At 42.4% G+C, this 26,931-nt stretch overlaps 1 protein-coding gene across 1 annotated transcript in view; it reads left to right on the top strand.

Annotated features, from left to right (window-relative positions):
* The window catches only part of DNAH7 (dynein axonemal heavy chain 7), a 1,812,153-nt gene that overhangs the window by 511,014 nt on the left and 1,274,208 nt on the right, over positions 1-26,931 (top strand). The window contains exon 21 of the mRNA XM_086955398.1: positions 5,301-5,441. Coding sequence (XP_086811524.1) covers positions 5,301-5,441 — 141 coding nt within the window. The remainder of the gene's footprint in view (positions 1-5,300; positions 5,442-26,931) is intronic.

Raw genomic sequence — 26,931 nt, 5'->3', positions numbered from 1 at the left:
TCAAGGCTGCTGGGACGGCCGAAACGCGTCTTGATTTTTCTGCTGTTGGCAGTCCTGCGATGGCGTGATTCGTGACTTTTTAAAGCTTACAACTGCCGTATTCTGTTTCCCACACTCCAAAGCCCATGACTAAGTGCTGCTGTGCATGAAACGCGTCGGGTTGGATGCTTTACATTGAGTTTGAATTTCCTTTTTGCTTACATACATGAAACTGCTTAATAAATGCTGGCAATCTGATATCCCGCTTGTGGCCTCTCCTCTTTGGGCGAAAGTTTGATGGATATGATGCGGTCACGCTTAGGCCACGGAGAAAGCCCTGCTGCTGTTGGCAGTCCTGCGATGGAGCTGAAACTCGCTATGGCATTAGGAACGGGAAGCCTGTTAAGCAACATGCAACAAGAGGTGTGGGGCGAGATGGAAATGATACCCACCCTCTTGGGTATTATGATTTAAGACTGGCATCGAAATAAGCGACTCACATGAGGCAACCATGAAATATTAGTACCATTATGCCACGGTGTGGCCACGCCCATCGGGGCGTGATTCGTGACTTTTTAAAGCTTACAACTGCCCATGACTAAGTGCTGCTGTGCACGAAACGCGTCTGGTTAGATGCTTTACATGGAGATTGAATTTCCTTTTTGATTACATACCTGAATCTGCCTAATAAATGCTGGCAATCTGATATCCCGCTTGTGGCCTCTCCGCTTTGGGCGAAAGTTTAATGGATATATATATATATGGACCCCGTGAACAAGCTGTGAGGTTAACAGCGAAACGCATTGGGCACCCGTTGCTAAAATAAACACCGTTTTTGAATTGAGGCCGCGGCACCAGTGAGTTATTTGATTCACGCTACTGGATCGTGTTGGTATATATGTGCACTTATAAAAAAAAATCTAATAAAAAAAAATTATGTTATAAATTCAAATATTACAATATTTAACAGTCTTTAAAATTACATTTTACAATCCATTGAGTGCAACAGTAGGGACAGTGTTGGATAGCGGAGGGGTAAAAATTACTATTCCCACTCCAGTGAGTGCAACAGTAGAGAAAGTGTTGGCTAGCGGAGGGGTAAAAATTACTATTCACTCTCCAGTTTGTGCAACAGTAGGGAAAGTGTTGGATAGCGGAGGGGTAAAAATTAATATTTCCACTGGAGTCAGTATAAAATTAAAAAAATAAACAAATTAACAACACCACAAAAGATTTTTAAAAAAACATATACAAAAAGTTTAAGAAATGACAAAAGATAGAAACAGATTTAAAAATATTCAAAAATTATTTAAAAACGTAAAACTATTTTTAATAGAATTCTTTTTAAACAAAATCATTAATTATTACATAAATGTAATAATTTTATTCCCTACACTATAACACCACACAATCCACAACTCACATTTAAAGTTTGAAAAAAATAAACCTCCATAATTAACATAATTAATATCAATTAACAACTTATTAATTATTTTAAAATAATTTACTTCCCACTCTTTACCACTATAAACCCCACAAATTACATCACAAATTAATTGTACAATTGCCATATTTTAATTTTAATTAGCTTTAATTAACAATGATTTAATTATAAATACAATACTATTATTAACATAATTACAAATTAATTAATTATTAATTATCAACCAATAATAAATATTTAATAATAAAATAACTCCCACACTTAACACTACAGAATATAAATTGAATTCATATGAATAAATAGAAAATATTAATACATGTATTATTACTTCTCACCCTATTCCCCTATAAACCCACAACCCACTCCTAAAAAAATGACACAACCTAATTGGCAATTAATTATTTCATAATAATTAACAGCCAAGTAATTAATAAGTAATAATAAAATAACTCTCACAATTAACACTATAAAATATAAATTAAAAAAATATGAATAAATAGAAAATATTAATACATTTATTATAATTAAATTACTTTCCAACCTATTCCCCTATAAACCCACTCCCCCTAAAAATGACACAATTAAGATAATTGCCAATGGATTAAAAAAAATTAACAACCAAACAATAAATAATTAATAATACATTAATTCCCAAAATTAACCCTATAAAATCTAAATTAAATAAATACTAATACATAAAAATTAATGAATAATGTATTGTAAATAAATTACTTCCCACCCTCTTTCCCTTTAAACCCACAACCCGCTACAGAACTTAAAAACCAAAATGTTATTAAGATAAAAGTATTAACTACTAAAAATGTAACACATATATTAAAAAACAAAACAAATTCTTATACAAAAAAATAGATCACATACTTTTAAAATACATACTAGAATACATAACACTAATTAAAACATCGATATTTTAAACAACTATATTTTTGCAAACGATATTAACAACATCGATATTTCCAAAAACAAGATTTCTTACCTACAAGTCTATATTCTTGACTACGAAATTCTTCCTGTCGATATTACTGTATCAAGGTATTTAAAACTCGATATTTGTGTATGTCGACATTTTAAACTCGATATTCTTTCTGGACACCGCATGGTCTTACAGGACCCAAGAAATTGCTCCGTTGTGGGAAACTGTTGAAGATCAGTTTTTCTAAGTTAAGATGTTGAAAAAATGGGTGTATACATGGTTTGCTTTCAATACATGTTTCATGATCTGATGAGCAATTTGTTTTGGTTGGTTTGATGAATTAACCTCGTAGAAAGTTTGTTAGAGCGCACTAGGGGCATAAAACAGGCACCTGTAGCCGATGCAGCGTGGGGGTGAGGAAGGCAATCCTCCCAAGTGCCCAAAACTATTCAAGGAGGCCAATTCAGACCAAGGGCAATAAATATCTGTGAGATATGGGCGACAAGGGGCCTCTCATCACATTCTTGGGGGCGGGGGGGTCCACAACATTTTACATTACGCCACTGGAACAAACAGAACATAAATTCAATCCTATCTCCCAGAACATAGGGGTCCATGTCCACCCGCCACCATCACGGACAACGAGAAAGACCGCCAGAGGTGCGGAAGTCCCGCTATGTCCATTAGGATGCGACCACCACCCCGGTGGTCTCATCCTGCACAATTAACATCATTGTAGCGGGCAGTGCTTAAAGCAGCATCCACCACAATGTCAATTGTGCATGTTGTGCATTGGTATGCACAACGTGACAGGCAACACGCGGTGCCTGCCACCTTGTGCATGCCAATGTAGGGGGGTACCCCCCAAGTCCACCCCCCCTCCAGGGGTCCGTAACAGGCCCCCACTGTGAATTTCCGAATGCCTTTCCAAGGTGGAGTCTCTGCCATGGAAAGGCCTTTCCGCATGCCCAGCATAATATGGAAGGTGGTGTTATGTCCCTTTTCCGCCCGGCCGGCAATCCTACCAGAGGAAAAGCAGCGGACGGTCTTTCCGTCTGCCACGGAGCCCCTCACCATAATAATATGGCGGGGTGGACCAAGGGCATTTGGGGGCCACCCTTTATGCTAATGACCCTCATAGTGAGCATAGCCTATTTGTTACTGCCATGCCTTCCCACCCACCTCTATCCCTTGTCAACAGTCTGATTTAAAGTTGAAATAAAATCTTCCTAAATCTACTTCCAAGGAGGCTATTACATAAAACTGTTTCTCATATAGTTGCCAACCAAAAATTGGATACAATTATTTAATAGTTTGACAATACGAGAAATCACAATAAAAGTTTGTGCCTACATTTGGTTTTTTTTTTACAAAAAGATGGGACTAGCAGAGATATCCCTTTCCAATAACTTAATAGTGGAATAAAACTGAACATTACACCCATATTTCCACAGCGTTTATCCAACATTCAATACTACACTCCACGGTTTTATGAGTTATTTGAGTGTGCTTCACAAATACACAGCGCAGCCTGTCCTCTCAAATATTACACTATCAAACCTCACATCCCACCCTTCTTTTCCTCAGGCCTTTTCCCCTTTCCTACACTTTTTTCTGAATTTGAATCTCTTTTCAATGTTTTCCTACTGTCAGTTTCTGCCATTCAACCCAAACCTTGTGAAATCTCTTTCAACTTCTCTGAGGTTTGTCACTCAGAGAAGATATGTGGAGAATAATAGAAATCTTAAAATCCTAGTAAATCGAGCACAAGCTCACTTGGAGGTTAAGGAATTCTTACGTACTAAGGGGTTCATTGCGATGGCGGGCGGACTTGGTCTGCCTGCCACTATAGCGGTGTTTTGGACCGTCCACCAGACATGCGGCGGTCCCACCGCTGCGATTAGGATGCTCCCACTATACTGGCGGGCTCATCCTGGGCCTTTAACATTGCGGGCGGTGCTGCTGGCTGCAGCACCATCTGCAATGTTAAAGGTGCTTGCACCGCATTTCCCAACAGCACTTGCCACTTGATGCATGGAAATGCAGGTGGATACCATTGGTACCCCTCAGTGCAGCGACACCCCCCCACACAAGGGGGACCGCAACGGGCACCCAAACCCAATCCCCGCCAGCCTTTCCATGGTGGCATCACCGCCATGGAGAGGCCTCTTCAAACCCACATCCTAATATGGCGGACAGTGCCTGCTAGGCACCGTCACCATATTAGTGGCCCTGCTGCGTCCGTCAGGCAATTGGTGCGATTGCCTCCGACTGAAAAGCGGCGGACGGACTATTCGTCTGCCCGTGGTACCCACCGCCATCCTAATATGGCGGTGGGTAAATCACTATGTGATGGCGGGCCGGCAGTGGCGGTCCTTCCGCCATCATAATGAGCCCCTTAGTTTTACAAAGTGTGTCCACAAATGCTAACCAGGAGATTTTACCTCCTAGTAGGGTTGATCAAACTGTTGAGTGGGTTGAAGACCTTCGAAATAAAACTAAAACAAATATATTAAATGTCCATATTAATGGGAAAGAGTGATAGGGTTGCCTGTTATTGTGTTTCCCTGAATTGTATTTTTGAAAAGTACATATTTAAAAAATTTGGGAGAAGCATGACTTGCTTATGAGCTGCAAGGTACTGTAGGGTACCCTGACGGAAAAAGTTAACATTAATTGTTATTTTGTGCTATGTTAGGTTATTGCTTTAAAATAGTGTAGAAGAAATATTTGATTGCACAAACGAAACTGTAGAAGCAGCAAGGATTTATCAATTTAGCAAGTCAAAATGTGTCCTTTTCCTCTGATTACCCACACATATTTCTCATAGATGCAGATTTTGATAGGAAGGCTAATAGGTTGATTCTGAAATCGTGTAGTAAAGTTACATTGTGAAATATCATACTAAGAACACAATGATTTCAATATGATTTATTTCCCAAAAAGGTAATTGGAGAAGCAATTGAGGCCTACCCCAAAACTGCCCGAATTAATTGGGTTAAAGAATGGCCTGGACAGACTGTACTTTGTGTTTCCCAGACCTTCTGGACTAAAGAGGTTCAAATGTCTATCAGGCAAGGTCAACAGGTAAGCTCTCACAATAGTATGGTTGTCATTATTAAGAAACATGCGTAGACTATATACAAGAAAATGCACTTTTTTGCTTTCCTCAATGACGTTAGTGCGAGAAAGAATGTGGCAGATACTCTAATAAAGATGGTTAGATGATTCAAAACACACACCATATTTTCATGCTATACATCTTGTAATGTTTTCCAATTTTAATCACTATATTTTGTCATAATTGGTAGTCGGATATGAATATCTATATATGCCCAAGATTAAAAGAAACAATTCTGTCAAGGCATTTTGCATTATTGAGAAAAGCAATGGACTAAAAGTAATTGTTCTTCCCACTATGTTTTCAGGACGGACTGATTATTTGGCACTGTTGGAGATGGGGTTGTAGATTTGGGAGGGGGGGCAACCCTGCCAACTCAATACACCCACTCTTATTATGTTATAACCCAGTTCTGAGAGAATCTCTACTCAGTCCCTGGTAGCTATGCAATACGTAGCAGGCAGTCCCCGGAGAACAGGAATGTTCTGCGGAGGTGGTGGTGTTGGGCCAGATTTAGGCTATGCATTTAATAGTGCTTAGGTTCCACTTTGTTCTGCCAACTGTTCCAGATAGCTAATCCCTGCTAAGTGGTCTGCAGATTACACCCATTGGCCTTTCCTGGGCCCAGAGGCAAGATATTGTCCTCTGAGTCAGAGTCATGTACTCTCCTAGAAAAAGATGTGTATTCCAGCTCTGAAAGTGTGATCTGTGTCAGGACCATTTTTCTCCCCTACTGTGACTTGGAACATACTGTATAGGAAGGTTCTGGGAACAAATAGGAGAAGTTCTCCCTGGCTTCTCCTAGTCAAAAAACAGTAGTGCAAAAGCTGCACTTTGTACTGACAACTGTTCTTATCCACTTCCAAATAGCTAATCTCTGCTTAGTAGCCAGCAGTTAGCACCAATTAGCCTTCCTGGTCCGACAGGCAAACCATTGTGTTTTTAGTCAGAGTTGTCAACTCTCCCAGGTGAAAAAATATAATCCAGGTTTGCTTAGTTATCAAAAATATGATATGACCATTAAGTCTTATTTAAAGTATTAAGCAGGAAATAACGTTGACGTACTTTATGAGCCCTTTCCTAAGGTAGGTGGAAAATAATTATTTTAATTCTACCTTGTCCTAAAAAGGTTAGCCTGGCCTACATAGTGCAATAACCTTTGGTTTTTTTCACTGTGAGGGCATACTAACCTAAATATGTAGTGTGCACTTTTTTATATTTTAGCACCCTCCCAGTGGGCCAATAAGGCATACTTTAGGGTTGATTTAGGAATTAAAATTAGGATGTTCATACACAGCAAAGTCATTTTCCCTGCTACGTGTCACTGCAGTCCATTTAATCTGCAGCCTAACCAGAGCGCTGTGCAGAGGCATATTTTGGTCATACAGGTGAGTGGCGCAAATACACACTGCTGCCCACATATAATATTTAAGTTTCCATTTCACAGATGCACTTAAGGCACCATTTACAGAGGACTTAAAAGGTAGTATACAGAGAGCTCCAGTCTACAGCAGATGTCTTAGGGGGAAGTTCAGGTATATTTCTACTGTTTAGCAGTAGTAAAGTTCACAGAGTTCTAAAACCAGCAAACCTAAACTTGCAAAAATTGGGGGACCATGAAAAAAGGAGGGCATTTTTCACGGGCACATTTTGAACTTCATTCATCATCATATCAAACTAAAGAAATGCCACCTTACAGATCCAAAACAAAGTGGTTTATCCTTCAATAACTTGTTACTTGTACCATTTTAGAGCATACTAGCAGCCCCCCCCAGCGTTGACTGGGGGCAGCATTTGAGGCTTGTGGGCACTTGTGCCCCCGGGCCCCTCCCACCCCGGCCCCCTCCCGTCCCGGCCCCCTCCCGCCCGTGTCCCGGAGAGCCTGATCCTTACCTGAGCCGCCGGTCCCGCTCCAGGCGCCCCACCCGCACAGGCCGCCACTCTCCAGGCGCCCAGCCCGCACAGGCCGCCACTCTCCAGGCGCCCAGCCCGCACAGGCCGCCACTCTCGAGGCGCCTCGCCCGCACAGGCCGCCACTCTCCATGCGCCGCGCCCGCACAGGCCGCCACTTCGCCCAGCAGCAAGCAGGGCCGCGGCAGTTCTCCCAGCAGGTCGCGATCTTCGGCGCCATTTCCAGAAGTGTTACCAGGGAGCGCAAACGCAAATGATGTCATCATGCAGACGTTGCGGCCGGCGCTACTTGCAAGGGACTACTTTATTTTTATTTCGAAATTTTTTAAACGTATATTTTTTATTTTTAATAGCCTATGTGCTTCTGCTTGCCCTGAGGTTTTCAAAGATGTCTTGGGTGTTTTGATTGGTGGTGTACTTTTCGAGTTTACCTGGCTCAAAGGGCACAGTTCTCTCTTTATAATAGTAGTATAGATTACTTATTAGTTTGTGCCAATCTATGCAGGCATTTGGCTATCTTTGAAATGTTTGAATATGCGTTGACTAAGTGAACACATGCATGGATTATTTGTTTATTAATTTGGCTTCCGAATGGATGAGTGTGTGGATTGAAGCATTCTGGTTGCTCCGTTCTTACGGAATAAGACTGTGCTATGCATTTTTGAAGCTATACCCCTTGAGGAAGAAAAAGGGTAGTACATAGAAATGAGACACTGTAGGTTGATAAGACATAGAGTACACCATCAGTTCTCAGCTGCAATGTCGCAGCACAGAAAAGGTTACAACAGGAAGATTATGAACCAGTGATTGAGAATAAACCAGCGAAGGATGTTATGAAACAGACACACACAGTAAGTCATGTGAACCCCTAAGTGTGGAGATACATATAATGCCACATATATATGAGTGGTTACCCACTTTCCCAGAACAACGGCATTGATGAGTACTGGAGTAACCCAATAATGCCCTTACACAAAGGAGAAGCAATAAAGCCTGTTGAGGAGCAACACACAATCAGGGGAACAGATACAGAGCCCTGCTCGAGGGGATCTGGGAATTGAAAGCAAAACAAATATGCAGAATGCCAAGACCGAGTGCCAACTAGTGAAACTTCCTTCTGACTCTGCTTATTTTAGAAGTATTCATCTGACTTTTTGCAAGTGTCTACTATCTTCCTGCCTTTATTTGTCAGTGGCCAAGTCTCCAAGACTTCCACTATGATTTATAGCAAAGTAATCTTTGCCATCCTGTTCCCAGTTTAGTCATTCCTTGATCTGTGTATAGACTTCTCGTGAGATTCCAGAGAGTCATCACAAACCAAAAGTGATGAAGGTATAAAAATGATATACATTTTAATCATTATACCAAGGCAGGGTACTATCTTTTCAATAATGCCCAAACTTCGCAAAGAATTACAAACATTATTCCAGTGCAGTATTACATCAGGCATGATCAACATTGTGAAAAGAGTGCCTACGTTATTTCCAATTTTCCTCCCAACTCAGAAATACTGTGCAGGTGCAGATTTGTATCATCACTCAATTTTCTTGATGCATGTTCAGATTTGCAATCCGATATCTTCAGTGCTGGCACAGATGTGCACTATCATTTAGTTGTCTTTGCTGCATGCCACTTCTAATGGGTGAAGGCTCCCATGGATGCTTTATGTGAGCCTCTCATCCAGGTGAGACTAGCTCTGGAAACTGTTAATGCCATAGCATCTCACTGGTGCCAAGCTACAAAGTATTCTAATAATGCTGGTGCCACATTTCAGTGTACAATGTGCATCTGTGTTGGTAAAGTCAGTTATTGTCTTTACAAACCTGTATCGTGTTGATCCAGAGCAAGTGCTTTACAGTCAATTTTTCACTTTTTTGTAGAGAAAATGTGCTTGTTTTTATGGGGGAATGCCACCTGCAGAGTTGTCAGGCTTCAGTCACTCCACTTCTTGGAAATACTAGATGTCATTGACCAACCATCATCCACAATGTTTGCAGTGTTTCAGGAGGTTACATGATGTGGTCAAATTAGATCTCTGCACATTGAGGCAGCCCAATCATTGGAGAAAATGTGAAGTAAAGCTCTTCATGGCTCCACATAAATCAGTGTCCAGTTTATGGGGTCAGGACCATACCACTTCATGTTCCGGGAGACATTCCCTTAGGCTTAAGAATGCTCAAATTGAACTCCATTCAACCATACACAGAAAGTGTAAGAGGTCAAATGTGAGTTGTTTTTTTTTGCAATTCTTAAGAGGTTATTCCAGATTTGCAACCATATTGATTGACATTCAGGGTGCACGTGGGGTGGTCACCTCGCACATGCCGACTTTTTACTGTCTGGTGCTCCATGTTCTTAGAAGATGACTCCATATTTGCATATTTAGGAAGTCTACAGACCACTAGCAGGTTGTAAAATATCTGTCAATGTGGACCTGTTGTACACATATCTTAAACCAACATTCCCAGGTCCACATATTTTTCCTTATTCCAGAGAAAATACTTTGTAATCCCTGGATTTAGGTATGAAAATACTGGCCAGGATAGGAGATTTAGATATGAGAATACTGGCTCTCCACTATTCTCTCACCGACATCCAAGGAACACATACAGAGGTATTTTACTCAGTTTTTAGGTAGTGCTTACCTAAGTTTTATTTATACTTGTATTTGCTCTTGTCTTTTATGTCTGTCATTCTAGTCATCGAGTCCCTAGAGTTGGATTGGAAATCAGTGAAGGATCTAGCGAACTATTTAGAGATTGCCAGATGTAGTCTTTTGTGATAAATCATTGTATGTTCATGGTCAGACTGGTCTATAGGGAGGGCAAGTGTCCGATGGGCTGGTCTGAAAGATCAGTGTGTGGGCTAATTTTTTAGCATGTTTGGGCTGGTTTTATGGCTAGGTGGGCCAGTTTCTACTCTTGATTTCCACGCTATTACTACCTGTGTTCCCTGTGGGAGGCGTGGCAACCTAGGCAGGAAAAGAAGAAGACTGTGCCCGATGTGCAGAGCTAAGACCATACACTTAATGGAAGTTTTACTTTAGTATTTCAGAAGGAAACACCCTCTTTGGGGATTTGTTTCTGAAGTACAAAAAACACATGCATTGCAGACGCTATCGATTTTCCCTTAAAGTGCTCTTGCTATGATAGCACAAGCACTTTCTGTGAAAATGCTTAACCATGGCATCTTTGCCACTGCGAGGCCTGCACCTTTCAAATGTTAAATGTTCAAATGTTAAAACCGTTAAATGAACCCTCAATGTCAAATCTTATCTTGATTAAAAGTCTCTACAAGTATTAATATATACCCTATTAATAAGGGGCTCATTATAAGGATTCCACAGCTTTTGTCTCAAATGCTGTTTGGTGTTGCATCAAATTTAACAAAAACCCAAAACAAGAAGTAAAAATTATTGACGCCTAAGTGTCAATGTTAATTAGGGATTCTTCTAACTAGAAGTAAGGTTTAGGGGACTTGCTGACTGTGTGTCAATTCTTTTTGAAGTGGCAACTTCTTTAAACAAGGTTTACATAGACAATAAAAGACCTCCTGGAAGTGATTCAGCGAAAGGCCAGGATACACTTTTCACACATCAACGTATCACTTACAATGGGCCCATATACGCATCTAGATTTCCTTTCTGTTTCGCTGGGGGTCAAGTTTTATTTTCTTTTATCTGGATTAAGTCTATGCCTAACTAATCTTCATAGATCAACACTCTTCCTTTGGTCAATGGACTATTAGTCGAGTAGTTGATGGTGATATTAAAAAATTCATTAATGTATCTTATAAACTCACAATAAATTAATCACTGACTCCAGGTATGATTCAATATATTTTATCTAATAATTCAATCAAAAATGAACACTCATTTGTACAGATTCCCAGTGCAAACTCCATCAACTTTCATGGGAGAGAAAAATTAATTTATCAAATAACATACACGAAAGCATTCAACAATGTCAATGCATTAGGAGTGATAAATGAGACAAAAGGACATAGTATTGCATACTTTTGAAAAGGAAATTTAAATTCATGACAGAATTCTATTTACTTGATAGTGAAATGGGAAACCCAACCCCTGGCCACAAGGGTTAGTGGAGGTTCCCTGATAAAGTCAGTAGACAAAGACTGTAGGACAGGTGCAGGATAAGTTTATACTTACTACACCTCACTAGAACCCGATGCAACGGAGCACATCCCTCTCTTACACTCTCTCCCTCCTCGATATTCTTCCACAAATCTTCAATCTAATCAGGCTGTTTTTCAGTATTGAATCTTCTCAATCTGTTCCTCTCAGTAGAGTCCTCAGTAGAGTAGAGTCCTCAGTAGAGTAGAGTCGCCTAGTCCTCACTTAGCATCAACGACTCTTCTCAGTAGCAGCAGCTCTCTCTACTCTCAGCAGCTCACTTTAACCTTAAGTCACTCAAATTATATCCTTTAATTTTCCATGTCCCACCCTCAAAGGTTGCAAATGTTTGTGAATCCTGAACTCTGATTGGGCCGGGGCAGTGGAGTCGTCATCACCTCATGCGGTCACCACAAAATCCTTAACTAATTCTTTGTTTAGTAAACCCTTCCCACTTAATTTATTCAATTCTCATGACACTTCCTTTTCACATACATCTCACACAATAGATAGATACAATTTCTGTATAATTTCGTCAGATGAGGATCTTTTCCCAAGCACTCGTCCTTGGGTTATGGCAGATGATCAATGTCCTGGTCAGCGGGTCACTCCGGGTTTCTATTGCGCAGACTCCGCTTGCGTTACGTTTCACCCGCCATCTTTCTCTCGGCTTAGCACATCAGGCCTAAAACGTTCACTATTGACGAAAGAATCATAAACAGATGTTAATTTATCAAATATGATATTATCACTGTTTACCGCCCCCTTCTACTCTATCTCATGTTATTTTCTTTTTTGTTAAGCAAAGCGTTACCAGCGAAAAGTTTCTTTTAAGATTTAGGCAAGCATATGCCCCGCAAGCGGTACTTATAGACCTACAGTTAGCAACTCTTTGCGCATGCGTAAGACTTTTCCTCTCACATGGGTTCATCATGTGGTTACTTACCCAGGACAGGTTCGCACATGCGCAAAGCAAATTTTGGTTTCAAGCGGGAATTTAGTTGCATGGCAAAATGTTATTTAAGCAAGCAGAAAGCCTTTTCCCCGTGTATGAATATCGTATGTGTGTTAATTTTCTTTTATATCTCTATTCCTACTTGTTGGTACATGTTAACGAGAGGTTGATTTGAGCAAGTTTCGTTTCTTTGAATCCTTGCTCCATCAATCCCCCCTCTGATGGCATTTTTGAGCCATCATAAAATACCCATCATTACCAATTGCCAATTAGATGTTAGGGTCTACATTGGTTTTATTACTTTCTTTATTTCTTTCTTTTATATGCATCTCTTTCATTCTACCATAAAGATTGTCTTTCATCTCTTCTAATTCAACCTCTTCCCTTTTTCTCTTTCTTCCCATTCTTTTGTTCATCATTTCAATCATTGACTTTGTCTTTAATTTTCTCTTGCAACATGTATAGGTTATTACTACCTCTAATATCACTAATGCTATTGAAATAATTGGTATTACTATTTTCCTAATAAACTTTTTCCAAAGATGGAAAACCAACTACCTAATTTAGAAAGAGATTTACTAAATCTTTCCCATGCACCGTCAACCTTCAGTTGGGTCAAATCATTATGAATCTTCAAAATACTCGATATATTCCTCAACACCTTTAATTTGATCTAGGATATATATACAGCAATGTTGAACTTTCAACATGCCATAGACTCCACCCTCTGCAGCCAAAAGAATATCAAAGGCAAGTCTATTTTGTAGAACCATAGATCTGCTTGCAACCATTTCAGTATTGATCATTAAGAATCCTCCAGCAGTATCAGATGATAATTGATCAACTACAGTAGACAACAGATGTATTTTATGAGAATTTAATGTGACTCCAACTATGGTATCAATGCACCAAATATGTCACCTACTATTCCGGTAAAACTTGCACTCTTATTTCTTGTTAGTCCTTTACTTCCTTCTGTCACTCATTTCATTGTTCTTAGTAATGTGATATACCTTTGAGAATACTATGGCAATGTAAAAACTGCCATACCATCTTGCAGGTAACCTGTAATAGGCATTTTTCCCGATTACATATTAAATTCCTAGAAATACAGGATCAGTTCCTCCTTTTAGTCCCCATCACCCCATTATTAGGAAGGTATGTTCACATTCTTTAGTACCAATGAATATACTATTATACTCTGTTTACAATCTATGAAGACAGAATTTCCCCATTCTTGCCAAATCCACGGACATTGCAGAATGAGCCTCACCTTTCTTATATTCTCCTTCTAAAGCAGCCCATGGAAGTATATGGGACTTTTGCTCAACTGCTTTCTTTTGAAAATCATGCCTTCTTTCTTTCTGCATCTCGCAAAAAGCAAGTTCAATTATTTCTATGCACATGTGTTATGTCTATGGGGTTCGTAGTTGAAAAGAATTCCCCCATACTCTGCATATTTAGCACTAAATACTGGGTTCATATTTCTTCTAATAGAAATTTCAGAAAAGACTAAATCCATGTTACTATAAAAATATTGCAACTTACCAGTAACATAGAACAAACTAGTTACAACACTACAAGACCATAAGTTAAGTTAAGGGAAGGTGATGATAGGTCACACCCTCCAAGATGCAAACATAACAATCACTCACATCCATCGTCTCCACGTAGTGGTAGAGAAGTTTAGTGACTACATTTAATGACGAATCACTATGCGATTTGTCATGATAATATACACTCTTATCTGCTTGTGTTAATTCTATAGTAGTAGTTTTCTTAGTAACTACATTTACTTTTTCACTCACATTTGAGTTATTCTTAACCACTTCCATGCTGCCGTCGGCCATTGGCCGACGACAGCACTACCTCGCTGGTGCTGCCGTTGGCCAATGGCCGACGCGGCCCGCCCATTTTTTAAAACTGCTGCACTGCCGTGAAATCGCGGGAGCAGCCAACGGGTTAATATTAGTTATCATTAGAACAGGTATTACAAGTGTCAATAACAACCACATCAATATTAGTATTGTGATACTAAATAGACAATATTTAACACACCGTTGTTTTAGGTTAGATTTACTTCTGCCATTTAAAATTTCTAAAACTCATTCTAACTTTATTTTCCTTATAATTAGCACGTAAATTCTTCGTGTGATCCTACACTTCAAAAGCTTTCTGCATTTGCCTTTCTTTCAGCGTCCTTGTTCAATGTCTTTAATAGAATTCACCTTCATGTAAAAGGAAAGTCTTTCTTTTAGGTGGTCTTTCATCAGACCCTTTAAAAGTACCACTTTTTGGTTCCTCATTTAGATCAAGATTTTCAAAATCTTCAAGCATGATGTAGGTCCAATCTGGAGCTTTATACTTTCTATTTGGAACCTTTACTCTTTTTGATGACCTTAATGATCTTCTTGTTTGTTCTTGTTCTGCCTGACTTGATACCACATCTTCATGTTCTAATCTCTTCTCTGTTCTTCTTCTTTGAATGTACCTCAGTCTTTTCACTCCACTTGGCCAGCAATCTTCTTTTCTAACTCTTTGTCTGTACCGCCCTTTCACCTTATTTACCGATATCAAGTATCCTTTTAATTTTCTCTTTCATTTTGTTTGGCTTGGTCCGATTTCCCTACCTATTCTTCTTCTTTTGTTTGTTCATTGTTTTGACTTTCTACTCTCCTTTCTTCTTCTTCTCCTGACTGACTCTGATCTAATTGTTCTCCAGGTAATACCTAACCTTTTTCTAACTTAGTTAAATTTGAATTTTCAGCAATAATCTTCCCTACTTTGTCTTCTTGTAACTGAAATTGATCTAAGTCTTTTGCAATGTGTTCTTCTTCTATTTCTGGTTTGGCTGAATCTGTGATTTCTGTAACTGATTCTTCTGGATTTTTCTCCCTTCTTTCTGGTCTTTCAAGTTCAAGCTCTTTTCTGGTCTTTACAGCAGTCTCTTCAGTCCCAGTAACTGGTGCCCACTCTATTTGACTTGTACTTGGTTGTTCATCATCAATGCGTTCTTCAGAGTCTGATTCTCCGATCTCTTCTACTTCGCAACACTCAGCTTTTGGTTGTGAATCGTCAATGCGTTCTTCAGAGTCTGATTCTCCGATCTCTTCGACTTCGCCACTCTCAGCTTCTGGTTCTTTTCTTTTGTTCTACCAGTTGCTGCTTTGGTCGATCAGGTGGACTTGGGACTCTTTTGAGTACAAAATGCCCCATATCTATATCACCAATATTCTCAAATCCACTATACTATTTAAACACCTGCAGTAATCTTTCATAATAGGCATGCACCGACTCTTTATGTTCCTGAGTTGTTCTGTCTATTTTAACCCAATCTGTTTCCTTAGGGGAATTTTCCCTTTTAGAAACGTAATCACCAGATTGTATTTTTTCATTACTGCCTCTGAAGGTGCTCCTGTTCTCGCATCTCTAGGATATTCTTCAGTTGTCCAATCAATTGAAATCGTACATTCAGTCCAAAAATCCGTCAGTACCACTATGTTTAAACAAACCATCCAAATCTTTCAACAAAATCTTTGACACTTTAACAAATCTCTCCACCTGTTTGTACCATTCAACAGGTTTCTCTCTCAACCTCGGGAAGTCATTTGTGAAAGACAAAATATCCTGTCTGCTCCATAAAATATGAACATATCCACCACCTGGAAGTTCTCTCATCGGACACATCTTTTCAACTTGTTCCACTTTTTTCATTGAAAATGCAGATAACTCTTTAGCAATCACCTCCTCTCTTTTCTTAGTCCATCTACTTCTCCAATGTTCTACATCTCCCCATTTCTTTAAAAGGTGTGTCAATTCCTTTATTTGCAATCTCCTTCCTGCTTTCTAAATCCTTTTCTGTAAATTCTGCTCTATAGTGCTTCTGTAGTAGTTTTGATTTTTCTATATCTATTCCAAATTCTAAGGCCAGTTCCGCTATCTTTTCATGCTAATTCTTTACCCTCCAGGTTATACTCTTATATAGGGATAACAACTCTTCATATTCATATGAACACAATGTATCAAGACCTAGTGTACCAATGATCATTTCTTCCTAATCCACCCTTAACCTACTTACATCTATATTTTTGGGTTTCTTCCTTTCTAATCATTTCCCCATGCCTCTAGATCTTCAGGAGAAAATCGAGCGGAACCCCCTGCCACAGGATTGACAGTTGGTACTTTTCTGTTCACAATTGTGGGCGAAATTCTTTTTGGCGTTTCTGATAGATACATCTGCCGTGTGGATTCCTCACCTTGTGAATATCCCCCTTGCGTCAGCAACGTTCGGAAATTTTCTTCGTAGCACGCCGACGTGGGCGACGTCACAGGAGCACGGCATCACGCGCGACTCCGTCTGACGTCACCGACCCCATATCAGGCCCACGCCGGCGTGATGACGTCAGTTCCCTTTTTTCCGCGTCTCCGACGCTAACGGTTTTCGGGATCTTCAGCGATACCTAGTATCTTTCTGTTAATAATTGTCACTGTTTCTCTCTTTCGACTTGGTTCTTCTCCGGAGATGTCGTCGAAGAAAACAGGCTTTAAGCCATGTAGGTCTTGTGCCCGCATGATGTCCATCACTGACCCACATAAGGATTGTTTGTGGTGTCTTGGTTCGAGTCACGACGTCAAGAACTGCGATTCCTGTTTTAAGATGAATCCAAAGGCGCTTCGAGAGCGTGAAGCAAAATTGCTTTTGGCGAAAGTGAAACAGGACTCTGGACGGCATTCGAGATCGGCGTCACGAAGATCGAAGTCGAAGCAAAGGTCTCGGTCGAAGTCGGGATCGGCGTCGAGATCCAGAGCGGGTTCGAGGTCTGGAGAGGAGTCGAGGTCTAAAGCGAAGTCGAAGTCCAGAGAAAGATCTAGGTCTAGATCTAAGTCGGCTTCCGGACATGCTTCGAGCTCCTCGAGGAGAAAGCATAAGAGGAGGAAGCACAGTTCGAGACATCATTCGGGGAAGGAATCCGCTGACTCGAAGAGAAGGTCTCACAAACATCGTAAAGACTTTGTCTCTCCTTCGCCTGCTTTGTCAAGAGAAGGTTCTCCGGCGCCGGAGCCGGACCCGGAGCTGGTTTCCTCGGAGCATGAAGAAGAGGAAGAGGTGACTCCTCAAGAACCGGCTTCAGCGGAGACTCCTGTGAACCCAGAAGGTCAGGGTGAGGATGTGTCGGGGCGGCCTCCATTGCAACATCCGGTAGGTCCGTACCCTTCCTTTCCTGGTCCTGGACAGGATCCCTCGCATTTTCTCAATGCGATGTTTGGAGTTTATTCCAGGGCAATGTACCCCACTGGAGCGCCTGGTGGCCCCATGGGTCCATTATCGTACAATCTGGGTATTCCTCAGGCGTACGCCCCTGCTCCATTTATGCCTTTCTTGCCGGCGCCTCTTTCACCATGGCTCGGTACGGCTCCACCGAGGTCTTCGACTCCGCATGCGGCTTCGCCGACTCCGGATCGACCTCGCAGTCGAGATCGAGGTACCACACCTGTTCATGACTCTCGTCCTCCTGCTCCGGCTCCTCGATCGACGTCGGAACCGGCTCCGTCGGAGTCGTTACCGGATCCGTCGACTTCGATTCGTTTGGAGTGGTCGAGGCGAAGAGCTCAGCGTCTTCTCGAACAAAAGGATGATGAAAGTTCTGATGTGGAAGAAGGCGAGCTTCCTGATCATGATGATGATTTCGATGAGCTTCGGGATGCTAGTGGTCTGGAACTCTCTCCCGAGTGGGGTCTGCCTTCGACTTCTGATGCACCATCAAGGGACGTGGCACCCTATCACGTGGTTATTAGGAAGGCTGCTGACCTTCTTAGCTTAAAGCTGCCCACAGTGGAGTACAAGCCCAACATCCTCACAGAAGTCTTGCATTCTCCTTCTTCGATTGTGGAGCCTACACTGCCATTTACTGATGCCTTGACGGATCCAATTAAGGAGATTTGGAAGAGGCCGTTGTCTGCTCCTGCAGTTTCAAGGGTTATTGCAAGGCGCTATAGGGTGGCTCCTGATGACCCTGCATTTCTTTCTACGCATCCATCTCCGGAAAGTCTTGTGGTTCAGGCGGCTTGCTCTAATAGGGCTGCAGGCTCTTTCCCTCAAGTGCCAGCTGACAAAGAGTCTAAGAAATTAGATCAGTCTGCGAAGAAGACTTTCTCTTCTGGGAGCATGGCTCTTAAGTCAACAAATGCTACTTGCCTTTTAGGTAGATATGTGCACGCGCTGATGGACTCAGTGAAGCAATTGTCATCAAAACTTCCTGAGGAGGATAAGAAAAACTTTAATGAGGTGATCTCTGACACTCAGGCTGCGGCCCGCATGGTCATTCAAAGCGGCATGGACACTGTGGATTCTGTTGCTAGAATTATGGGCTCATCCATTGCGACCAGGAGGGCCGCATGGTTAAAGTCATCTGATTTCTCAGCGGATGTGCAGTCTACATTGCTGGACTTACCCTTTGAAGGAACTGGCCTTTTTGGTAAGAAGGCTGATGTGGCCTTGGAGAGGTTTAAGGACAGCCGTGCCACTGCAAGATCTTTGGGTCTGCAGATGAGAGGGTCGACGACTAGAAAATTCAAGGGATTTGGTAAATCTTCTTTTCGTCCCTTCAAGCAGGGCCAACAACAACAGCAGCAGCAGCAAAACCCTCTATATAGGTCCTATAGAGGTAGACAGAGGGGTCGTGGACGTGGACGTCAAGTCTCCTCTTCCTCCACTTCCTCCAATAATGCCCAACCCCCACCCGCATCAGCAAAGCAGCCCTAGATCCACCATTCTGGATCATGTAGGGCCAGTAGGGGGTCGGCTTACTCACTTTCTACGAGATTGGGAATCGGTTGCATCAGATCTTTGGGTTCTCAATCTCGTAGAGAATGGGTATGCACTTCCTTTTCAGGAGTTCCCTCCCAATTACCCTCCTTGCCAAGGTTATTGTTCGGAGGACCACCTGCTTCGCCTGCAGGAGGAAGTCCTGGCACTGTTTCGAAAGGGTGCAATAGAGGTGGTTCCAGAGCAGGAGAGGGGTCAAGGGTGCTACTCCCGGTATTTCTTGATACCCAAGAAGGATGGCAGGCTTCGGCCGATCCTGGATCTCAGGATTTTGAACCTCTATCTCAAACAGGAGAAGTTCAAAATGCTCACCCTTGCTCAGGTTCTTCTGGCGCTGATTGAAGAAGACTGGATGGTGTCGATCGACTTGCAGGATGCGTATTTTCACATCCCAATCCTGAAGTCGCACAGGAAGTATCTCCGTTTTACGGTGGGATCACAGCACTACCAGTTTGCGGTCCTTCCGTTTGGACTTACTACTGCGCCTCGAGTTTTCACCAAGGTGATGGCAGTGGTGGCTGCGCATCTCAGAAGGTCAGGGATTCCTGTATTCCCTTATCTAGACGACTGGCTGATCAAAGCAGAGTCGCCGGAGATGGTGCTCCATCATCTGCAGGAGACAACTCAGTTGTTACACAGGTTGGGTTTTTCGATAAACGTACCCAAATCTCACCTGGTGCCCTCCCAGCGCAACCTGTTCATAGGTGCGGTACTGGACACTTCTGTATGTCGTGCATTCCCTCCACCTCAAAGGATTCACGACATTCAGGAAATCATTCCTTTATTCTACAATGGAGCGGTTGTTCCAGTCCTGAAGGCCCTTCGCCTGCTCGGTCTGATGGCTTCTTGCATTCTGTTGGTCAGTCATGCACGCTGGCACATGAGGGCGCTCCAGTGGTGCCTCCGCAGGCAGTGGTATCAGCACAACAGAGATCTCAGGGAGTCAGTGAAGATCTCCAGGGAAGCTGCAGCGGATCTGTCTTGGTGGGGCGTGGAAGGCAACCTGTCGCAAGAGAAGCCTTTTCAACTGCCTCCATCAGTGGCCACAGTGATAACGGATGCATCCACTCTCGGGTGGGGTGCTCATCTGGGAGACCTGGAGGTCAAAGGTCTTTGGTCTCCGGAAGAAAGGTTGTTTCACATCAACCTTCTGGAATTGAGGGCGATACGTTTGGCGCTCAAGGCCTTCCTCCCTTCCCTTCGCGGTCGTTCGGTTCAGGTCCTAACGGACAACACGACTGCGATGTGGTACATCAACAAGCAGGGAGGAGTAGGGTCGCAGTGTCTCTGCAGAGAGGCTCTGCGTCTCTGGTCCTGGGTTCAGGACCATCAGATTTGTCTGGTGGCAAATCATCTGGCCGGAGTTCTGAACGTGCGTGCAGACAGTCTCAGTCGGCAGTTCTCTGCCGACCACGAGTGGAGGCTTCACCCGGAGGTTGTTCACAACATCTTTCAGATGTGGGGGACTCCTCGGGTGGATCTATTTGCCACTCGCGAGAATGCTCACTGCCCTTCATTCTGCAGTCTCCAGTATCCGATGCAAGGAGCATTGGGGGACGCGTTTCAGTTGAGTTGGGGAGATCGACTCCTTTACGCGTTTCCTCCCATACCTTTGATTCCTCGGGTTCTGAGGAAGATTCGTCAAGACCGGGCCCAGGTCATATTGGTTGCTCCGGATTGGCCAAGAAGGGTGTGGTATTCGGACCTACTCCACCTATCCTCTCACCCGCCGCTCCGTCTCCCTCACAGGGCAGACCTCCTCTCTCAGATGGAGGGGCAGGTTCTACACCCCCACCTCCAGACATTACACCTTCATGCCTGGAGATTGAACGGGGCAACTTGAGTTCTTTTTCTCTCCCTCACGAGGTGGTGGATGTCATTCTCTCTGCCAGATGTGACACCACTAAGTCCATTTACTCCTATAGGTGGACAAAATTTGTTTCTTGGTGCAGGGAGAGGGATATTGACCCTTTGAAGGCTCATTTGTCTAATATTTTACAATTTGCCCTTTATCTGGCACAGCAAGGTTTGGCTGTGGCCACGGTCAAGGGTTATCTTTCGGCCTTATCGGCGTTTCTATGTTTGCCGGATCAGCCTTCTCTCTTTAAATCTCCGGTGGTTTTGAGATTCTTGAGGGGTCTCATGAATATGTTTCCTCCTACTCCTTTTATTGTTCCTCATTGGGATTTGAATCTTGTGCTGACCTTTTTAATGGGTTCTCCCTTCGAACCCTTGCACAAGTGTCCATTGAGGCTTCTCTCTTTTAAAACTGTCTTCCTCGTTGCAATCACCTCGGCAAGGAGGGTAAGTGAGCTTCAAACTCTAAGTTCCAAACCCCCATTCCTGACCATTCATGCTGAAAGGATGGATCTTAGGACCAGGGCTGCTTTTCTGCCTAAGGTGGTGACTCCTTTCCATCTTGGGCAGTCCATTACCCTTCCTACCTTCTATCCTCCCCCTCACCCGTCTAAGGAGGAAGAGCGGCTGCATCGCCTGGACCCTAAGAGGGCGGTGTCTTTCTATCTGGACAGGACTAAGGACTTCCGGATGGACGACCAGCTGTTTGTTGGCTTTGCTGGCTGCAAGAAGGGCAGAGCGGTGCACAAGCGCACTCTTTCCAGGTGGATAATCCTGTGCATCAAGATCTGCTACTCCCTTGCGGGTAAGGACCCTCCTGAGGGTATTAGAGCTCATTCAACTAGAGCAAAGTCTGCAACATCTGCTTTGTCTAGGGGTGTACCTGTTGTGGATATTTGCAGGGCCGCGACTTGGGCCTCCCTCCACACTTTCGCGAAGCATTACTGCTTGGATACCGAGGTGAGGAGGGATGGCCACTTCGCGCGCTCTGTCCTCCAAGACTTCCTGGTGTAGCAGAGTGGACACCCTCCTCCGGGAGTGGGGACTGCTGTGGGAATCTATTCACAAGGTGAGGAATCCACACGGCAGATGTATCTATCAGAAGAACAAGTTACTTACCTTCGGTAACGCTTTTTCTGGTAGATACTATATCTGCCTGTGGATTCCTCACTGACCCACCCGCCTCCCCGTTGTCCACTCTGCTATACCTGGTCTTTCTGTATATATGGTTATAATACTATTGTATTGATTTAGTTCTATATGTACTGTGTACATTGTATATTTGCATGTTTGCTATCGTTGGTCCGTCCGTGTGCCTCGAAGGCACGGAAAAAAGGGCGGAACTGACGTCATCACGCCGGCGTGGGCCTGATATGGGGTCGGTGACGTCAGACGGAGTCGCGCGCGATGCCGTGCTCCTGTGACGTCGCCCACGTCGGCGTGCTACGAAGAAAATTTCCGAACGTTGCTGACGCAAGGGGGATATTCACAAGGTGAGGAATCCACAGGCAGATATAGTATCTACCAGAAAAAGCGTTACCGAAGGTAAGTAACTTGTTCTTCTGTCACATCCTCAATATTTGGGAGATCCATTAATGAAACATTCGACCCACATTCGCTAATTTGATCATCTATCATAACTATCTTCTTTCTGGTCCTATTCTGCGAAGATGCTGCAGTTTGGCATTTAGGTGTACTTTGTCTCCATACAATGGAATCACAGGACCAATTGCTACTGGTACTGTCAGTGCTTCCGCATTTAAGCCTAACTGATTTATCTTCTGAATTATCTCCTCTTTTGTTTTGTTCAATGCTTCCCTTTCCTTTTCTTGCGATGCTCAAATAACTGTTGGATCATATAGGACTTCTGGAGCCAATGGGGTTCCCATCATCGGGGCACTTGGAGTGGTATATCTAGCCCTTTCCTAATAAGGCGGAGGTCACTTTATCAAAATGTCCTCTAATAACTCATCATCAGATTCATTACACCCTATCCCTGTTGTACCCATATCCTTTGTTTTCTCCTTACATTTACTCCCTTCTTGATCATCAGTCACTAATACTGGATATAAACCCTCGGTCAATACAGCCCTTCTCCATCTTTTCATCTGATATACTCGAGTGTCAAATGGGTATCTAGGTAAAAATACTCTATTAATTATCATATCAAACTATCAAATACTCTATTAATTATCATACCCCCTGTATCATACCCCTTGCACTCAAATGCCTCGACTTCCCATTCCTCCAAAGCTTCATACTGTGTTAATCTAGGACTTTGTTTCAATGAATTCATCTGTTTCTCAAATTCTGAAGAACTCTTACATTAAAAGTACCTTTTTCTGGAAAAGCTAAAACACCATCATCCTTTGTATGCTCCACCCAATTTTTCAACTATAAACACTTATGATATCGACTTTCCATCATCATATAGGAAGCCGGTGTATTAGGAGGTGGCATAAGAATTCCCTCCCTAGTTATTGCGCGCTTATTCTTCTTAAAGAAATTCTTGATCTTGTTAATCAACTTCAATTTTATTTGTTCCCTTATGTAACTCACTCGACAAATTCAAAACTCTTCCGTATTTTCACTACTTATTCAACATTCGTCCAATGCCTGCGCGACTCACACCAACAACCTAATCAGAGTTTACTAAATATTTTCGTCTTTGCCCAATACCAACTCTCTGCCAATCTATTGACCAAACAGACCGATCAACACACCCTCTTTGTCTGACCAATGCTAACGCTACTCTTGTGATGTTAGTATTACTCCTGCTACTGACCCTCCCTTTACAATCTGCAGTTTTTTCACGCCTGCTGTTTCAACCAATACCAGTGCTGCTCTCTGTGACATCAGTACGGCTCCTGCTACTGACCCTCCCTTCACAAGGTAATCCAACAATATCTGTATTTGTCTTTTTCGTTAGAAAATTCTTGTAAGTAACAAGGTAAAAACAGTGCTACTCTGTCTGCTCCACTAAACCAAAGATAGTTTCGGCACTCTCTACAAAGAGAAAATGTCCTTCCTGTCACTATGACGACAAAAACCCTGTTTACTCTTCGATTAAGCTCGGGGAAGACTCCTCTAGGGATACTCCGCCTTCAAGTAAGGCCAAAGTTTCACAGGTGGGCCCTCTGCTATCAATCACACTCTAATTTTATACTGTATAGTCCCTACTGTGATACTGACAGCCCTCTGTAGCTTCTCAGTATTACGACAACAGACGAGTAACCTTCTGCAGTGTGACTTCCATTCATCACACTCTTCCGAATTCCATTCCCGGGGTTCCCAGGTATCTCTACCTGTGCTTCCAGACAACATAAAACGCAACACTAACTCTTTTTGTTAAAACATATAATTAATTTGTCATAGCAATAGTCCATAATCAATTATCACCAAACTAATCGATTACAACCATCACTCTGCTACCAGAAAAATTGATCCAGCGAAAGGCCAGGATAAACTTTTCATCCATCAACATATCACTTACAAACATACACAAATGCATTCAACAATATCAACGCATTAGGAGTGATTGATTAAGAGACAAAAAGACATAGTATTGCATACTTTTCAAATGGAAATTTATATTTACAACAGAATTCTATTTACCTAATAGTGGAATGGGAAACCCACCCCGGGCCAGAAGGGTTGGTGGTGGTCCCCTGTTAAAGTCAGGAGAGAGACTGTAGGACAAGTGCAGGATAGGTTTATACTTACTACACTTCTCTAGAACCTGACCCACCGGAGCACATCCCTCTCTTACATTCGCTCCCTCCTCCATATTCTTCCGCAAATCTTCAATCTAATCAAGCTGTCTTTCAGTATTAAATCTTCCCAGTATGTACTTCTCAGTAGCAGTTGTCACCTACTCCTCACTCAGCATCAACAACTCTTCTTTATTAGCAGCAGCTCTCTCTGCTCTCAGCAACTCTCTTTAACCTTAAGTCACTCAAATGATATCCTTTATTTTTTCATGTCCCACCCTCAAAGTTTGCAAATGTCTGTGAATCCTGAACTGTGATTGGGCCAGGGCAGGGGAGTTGTCATCACCTCATGCGGTCATCCCAAAACTCTTAACTATTTCTTTGTTAAGTAAACCCTTCTCACTTAATTTATTAAATTCTCATGACACTTCCTTTTCACATACATCTCACACAATATATAGATACAATTTCTGTATAATTTCTTCAGTTGAGGATCTTTTCCCAAGCACTCGTCCTTGGGTTTTAGCAGACAATCAATGTCCTGGTCAGCGGGTCACTCTTGGTTTCTAATGCGCAGACTCAGCTTGCGTTACGGTTCATCCCCTTCTTTCTCTTGGCTTAGTTCATTACTGACAAAAGAATCATAAACAGATGTTAATTTCTCATATATTTTATTATTACTGTTTACCTCCCACTTCTACTCTATCCCATGTTATTTTCTTTTTTGTTAAGCGAAGAGTTAGCAGCGAAAAGCTTCTTTTAAGATTCAGGCAAACATATGCCAGGCAAGCGGTACTTGGAGACCTACAGTTAGCAACTCTTTTCCTCTCACATGAGTTAATCATGTGGTTACTTATGCAGGACAGGTTCGCACATGCACAAAACAAATTTAGGTTTCAAGCGGGATTTTTGTTGCGTGGAAACATATCATTTATTATTAAAGCAAGCAGAAAGCCTTTTCCCTATGTATTAATATTGTATGTGTGTTAATTTTCTTTTATATCTCTATTCCTACTTGTTAGTATATGTTAACGAGAGGTTAATTTGAGCAAGTTTTGTTTTTTTGAATCCTTGCTCCATCAGAAGCGCTCAACGACCAAATTTTATGGGGCGAGAGAGCGTGTTACATTCAGAGACACACTCATTGATTATATGGAAGCAGATATCAACATGCCAGTAGAGCTCTTGCTGAGCTAACACTCAAGCCTATTTGTAGAATTTTATTCTAGAGGTTAAAGGCTCTGTGGGAGTCCTGTGGAAGGATACCTTCACACATTTACATCCTTTTTTATTCCTCTCTTTACACCACTCTTAGATCTCAGCCTCTTAACACCAATGTTTATATGGATGATGCATCCTTGGGCTGTCTGCAGCCATCAAAAATGATGAGATTAGGTCTGCAATTATGCAGTCATGATCAGGGTGTGCTCCCAAGCCGGATGGGTTACTGGCTGAATTTTCTGAATCCAATGCTGAAATTTTAATCCCTGTCTTGTAGAAATCCGAACGTTAGGCATCCTCAAGCCCTCCATGCGAGAGGCTTTAATTATAACCCTTCTAAAACCTGGTAAGGCAGCTGATGTATGAGAATCATGTAGGCCCTTGTCCTTGATCAATTGTGATGGGAAAATCTTTTCCAATATACTGGCCAACAGGCTCAGCCTCCTCATTACCTGCCTAGTGCTACCTGATCAGTCTGGTTTATATCAGGAACAGTAACCTCTCATAACCTGCATACTCTGTTTTTCCTTTTGCAGGACATTGTCCCAGACCTGGCTGCGATGGCTGTCTTTCTAGACGCCACCAAAGCGTTTCACGTTTTGGAGTAGGACTCTTTGCAAACGGCATTGAGATGCATGAGTTTTCCATCTTCGGATCTCTCCTGTATAGAACTCCTATATTCCCAACCAGCCCCCTCTGATATTTGCTTTGGCGGTTAAGCTACTGGCGGCCAAGCTCCGACAACATCATTGGGAACACGCAATTCGGTATTCTACCAGACACCTGCTGTAGGAAGCTGGCTCTGTATATGTTATACCAAAATAAGGTGTAGTGTGCACAGAGT

This window comes from Lissotriton vulgaris, chromosome 2_1 (genome assembly GCF_964263255.1).
Source record: "Lissotriton vulgaris chromosome 2_1, aLisVul1.2, whole genome shotgun sequence".
Taxonomy (NCBI): Eukaryota; Metazoa; Chordata; class Amphibia; order Caudata; family Salamandridae; genus Lissotriton; species Lissotriton vulgaris.
The sequence above is the reverse complement of the archived record's forward strand: the minus strand, read 5'-3'. Positions and strand labels throughout refer to the sequence as shown.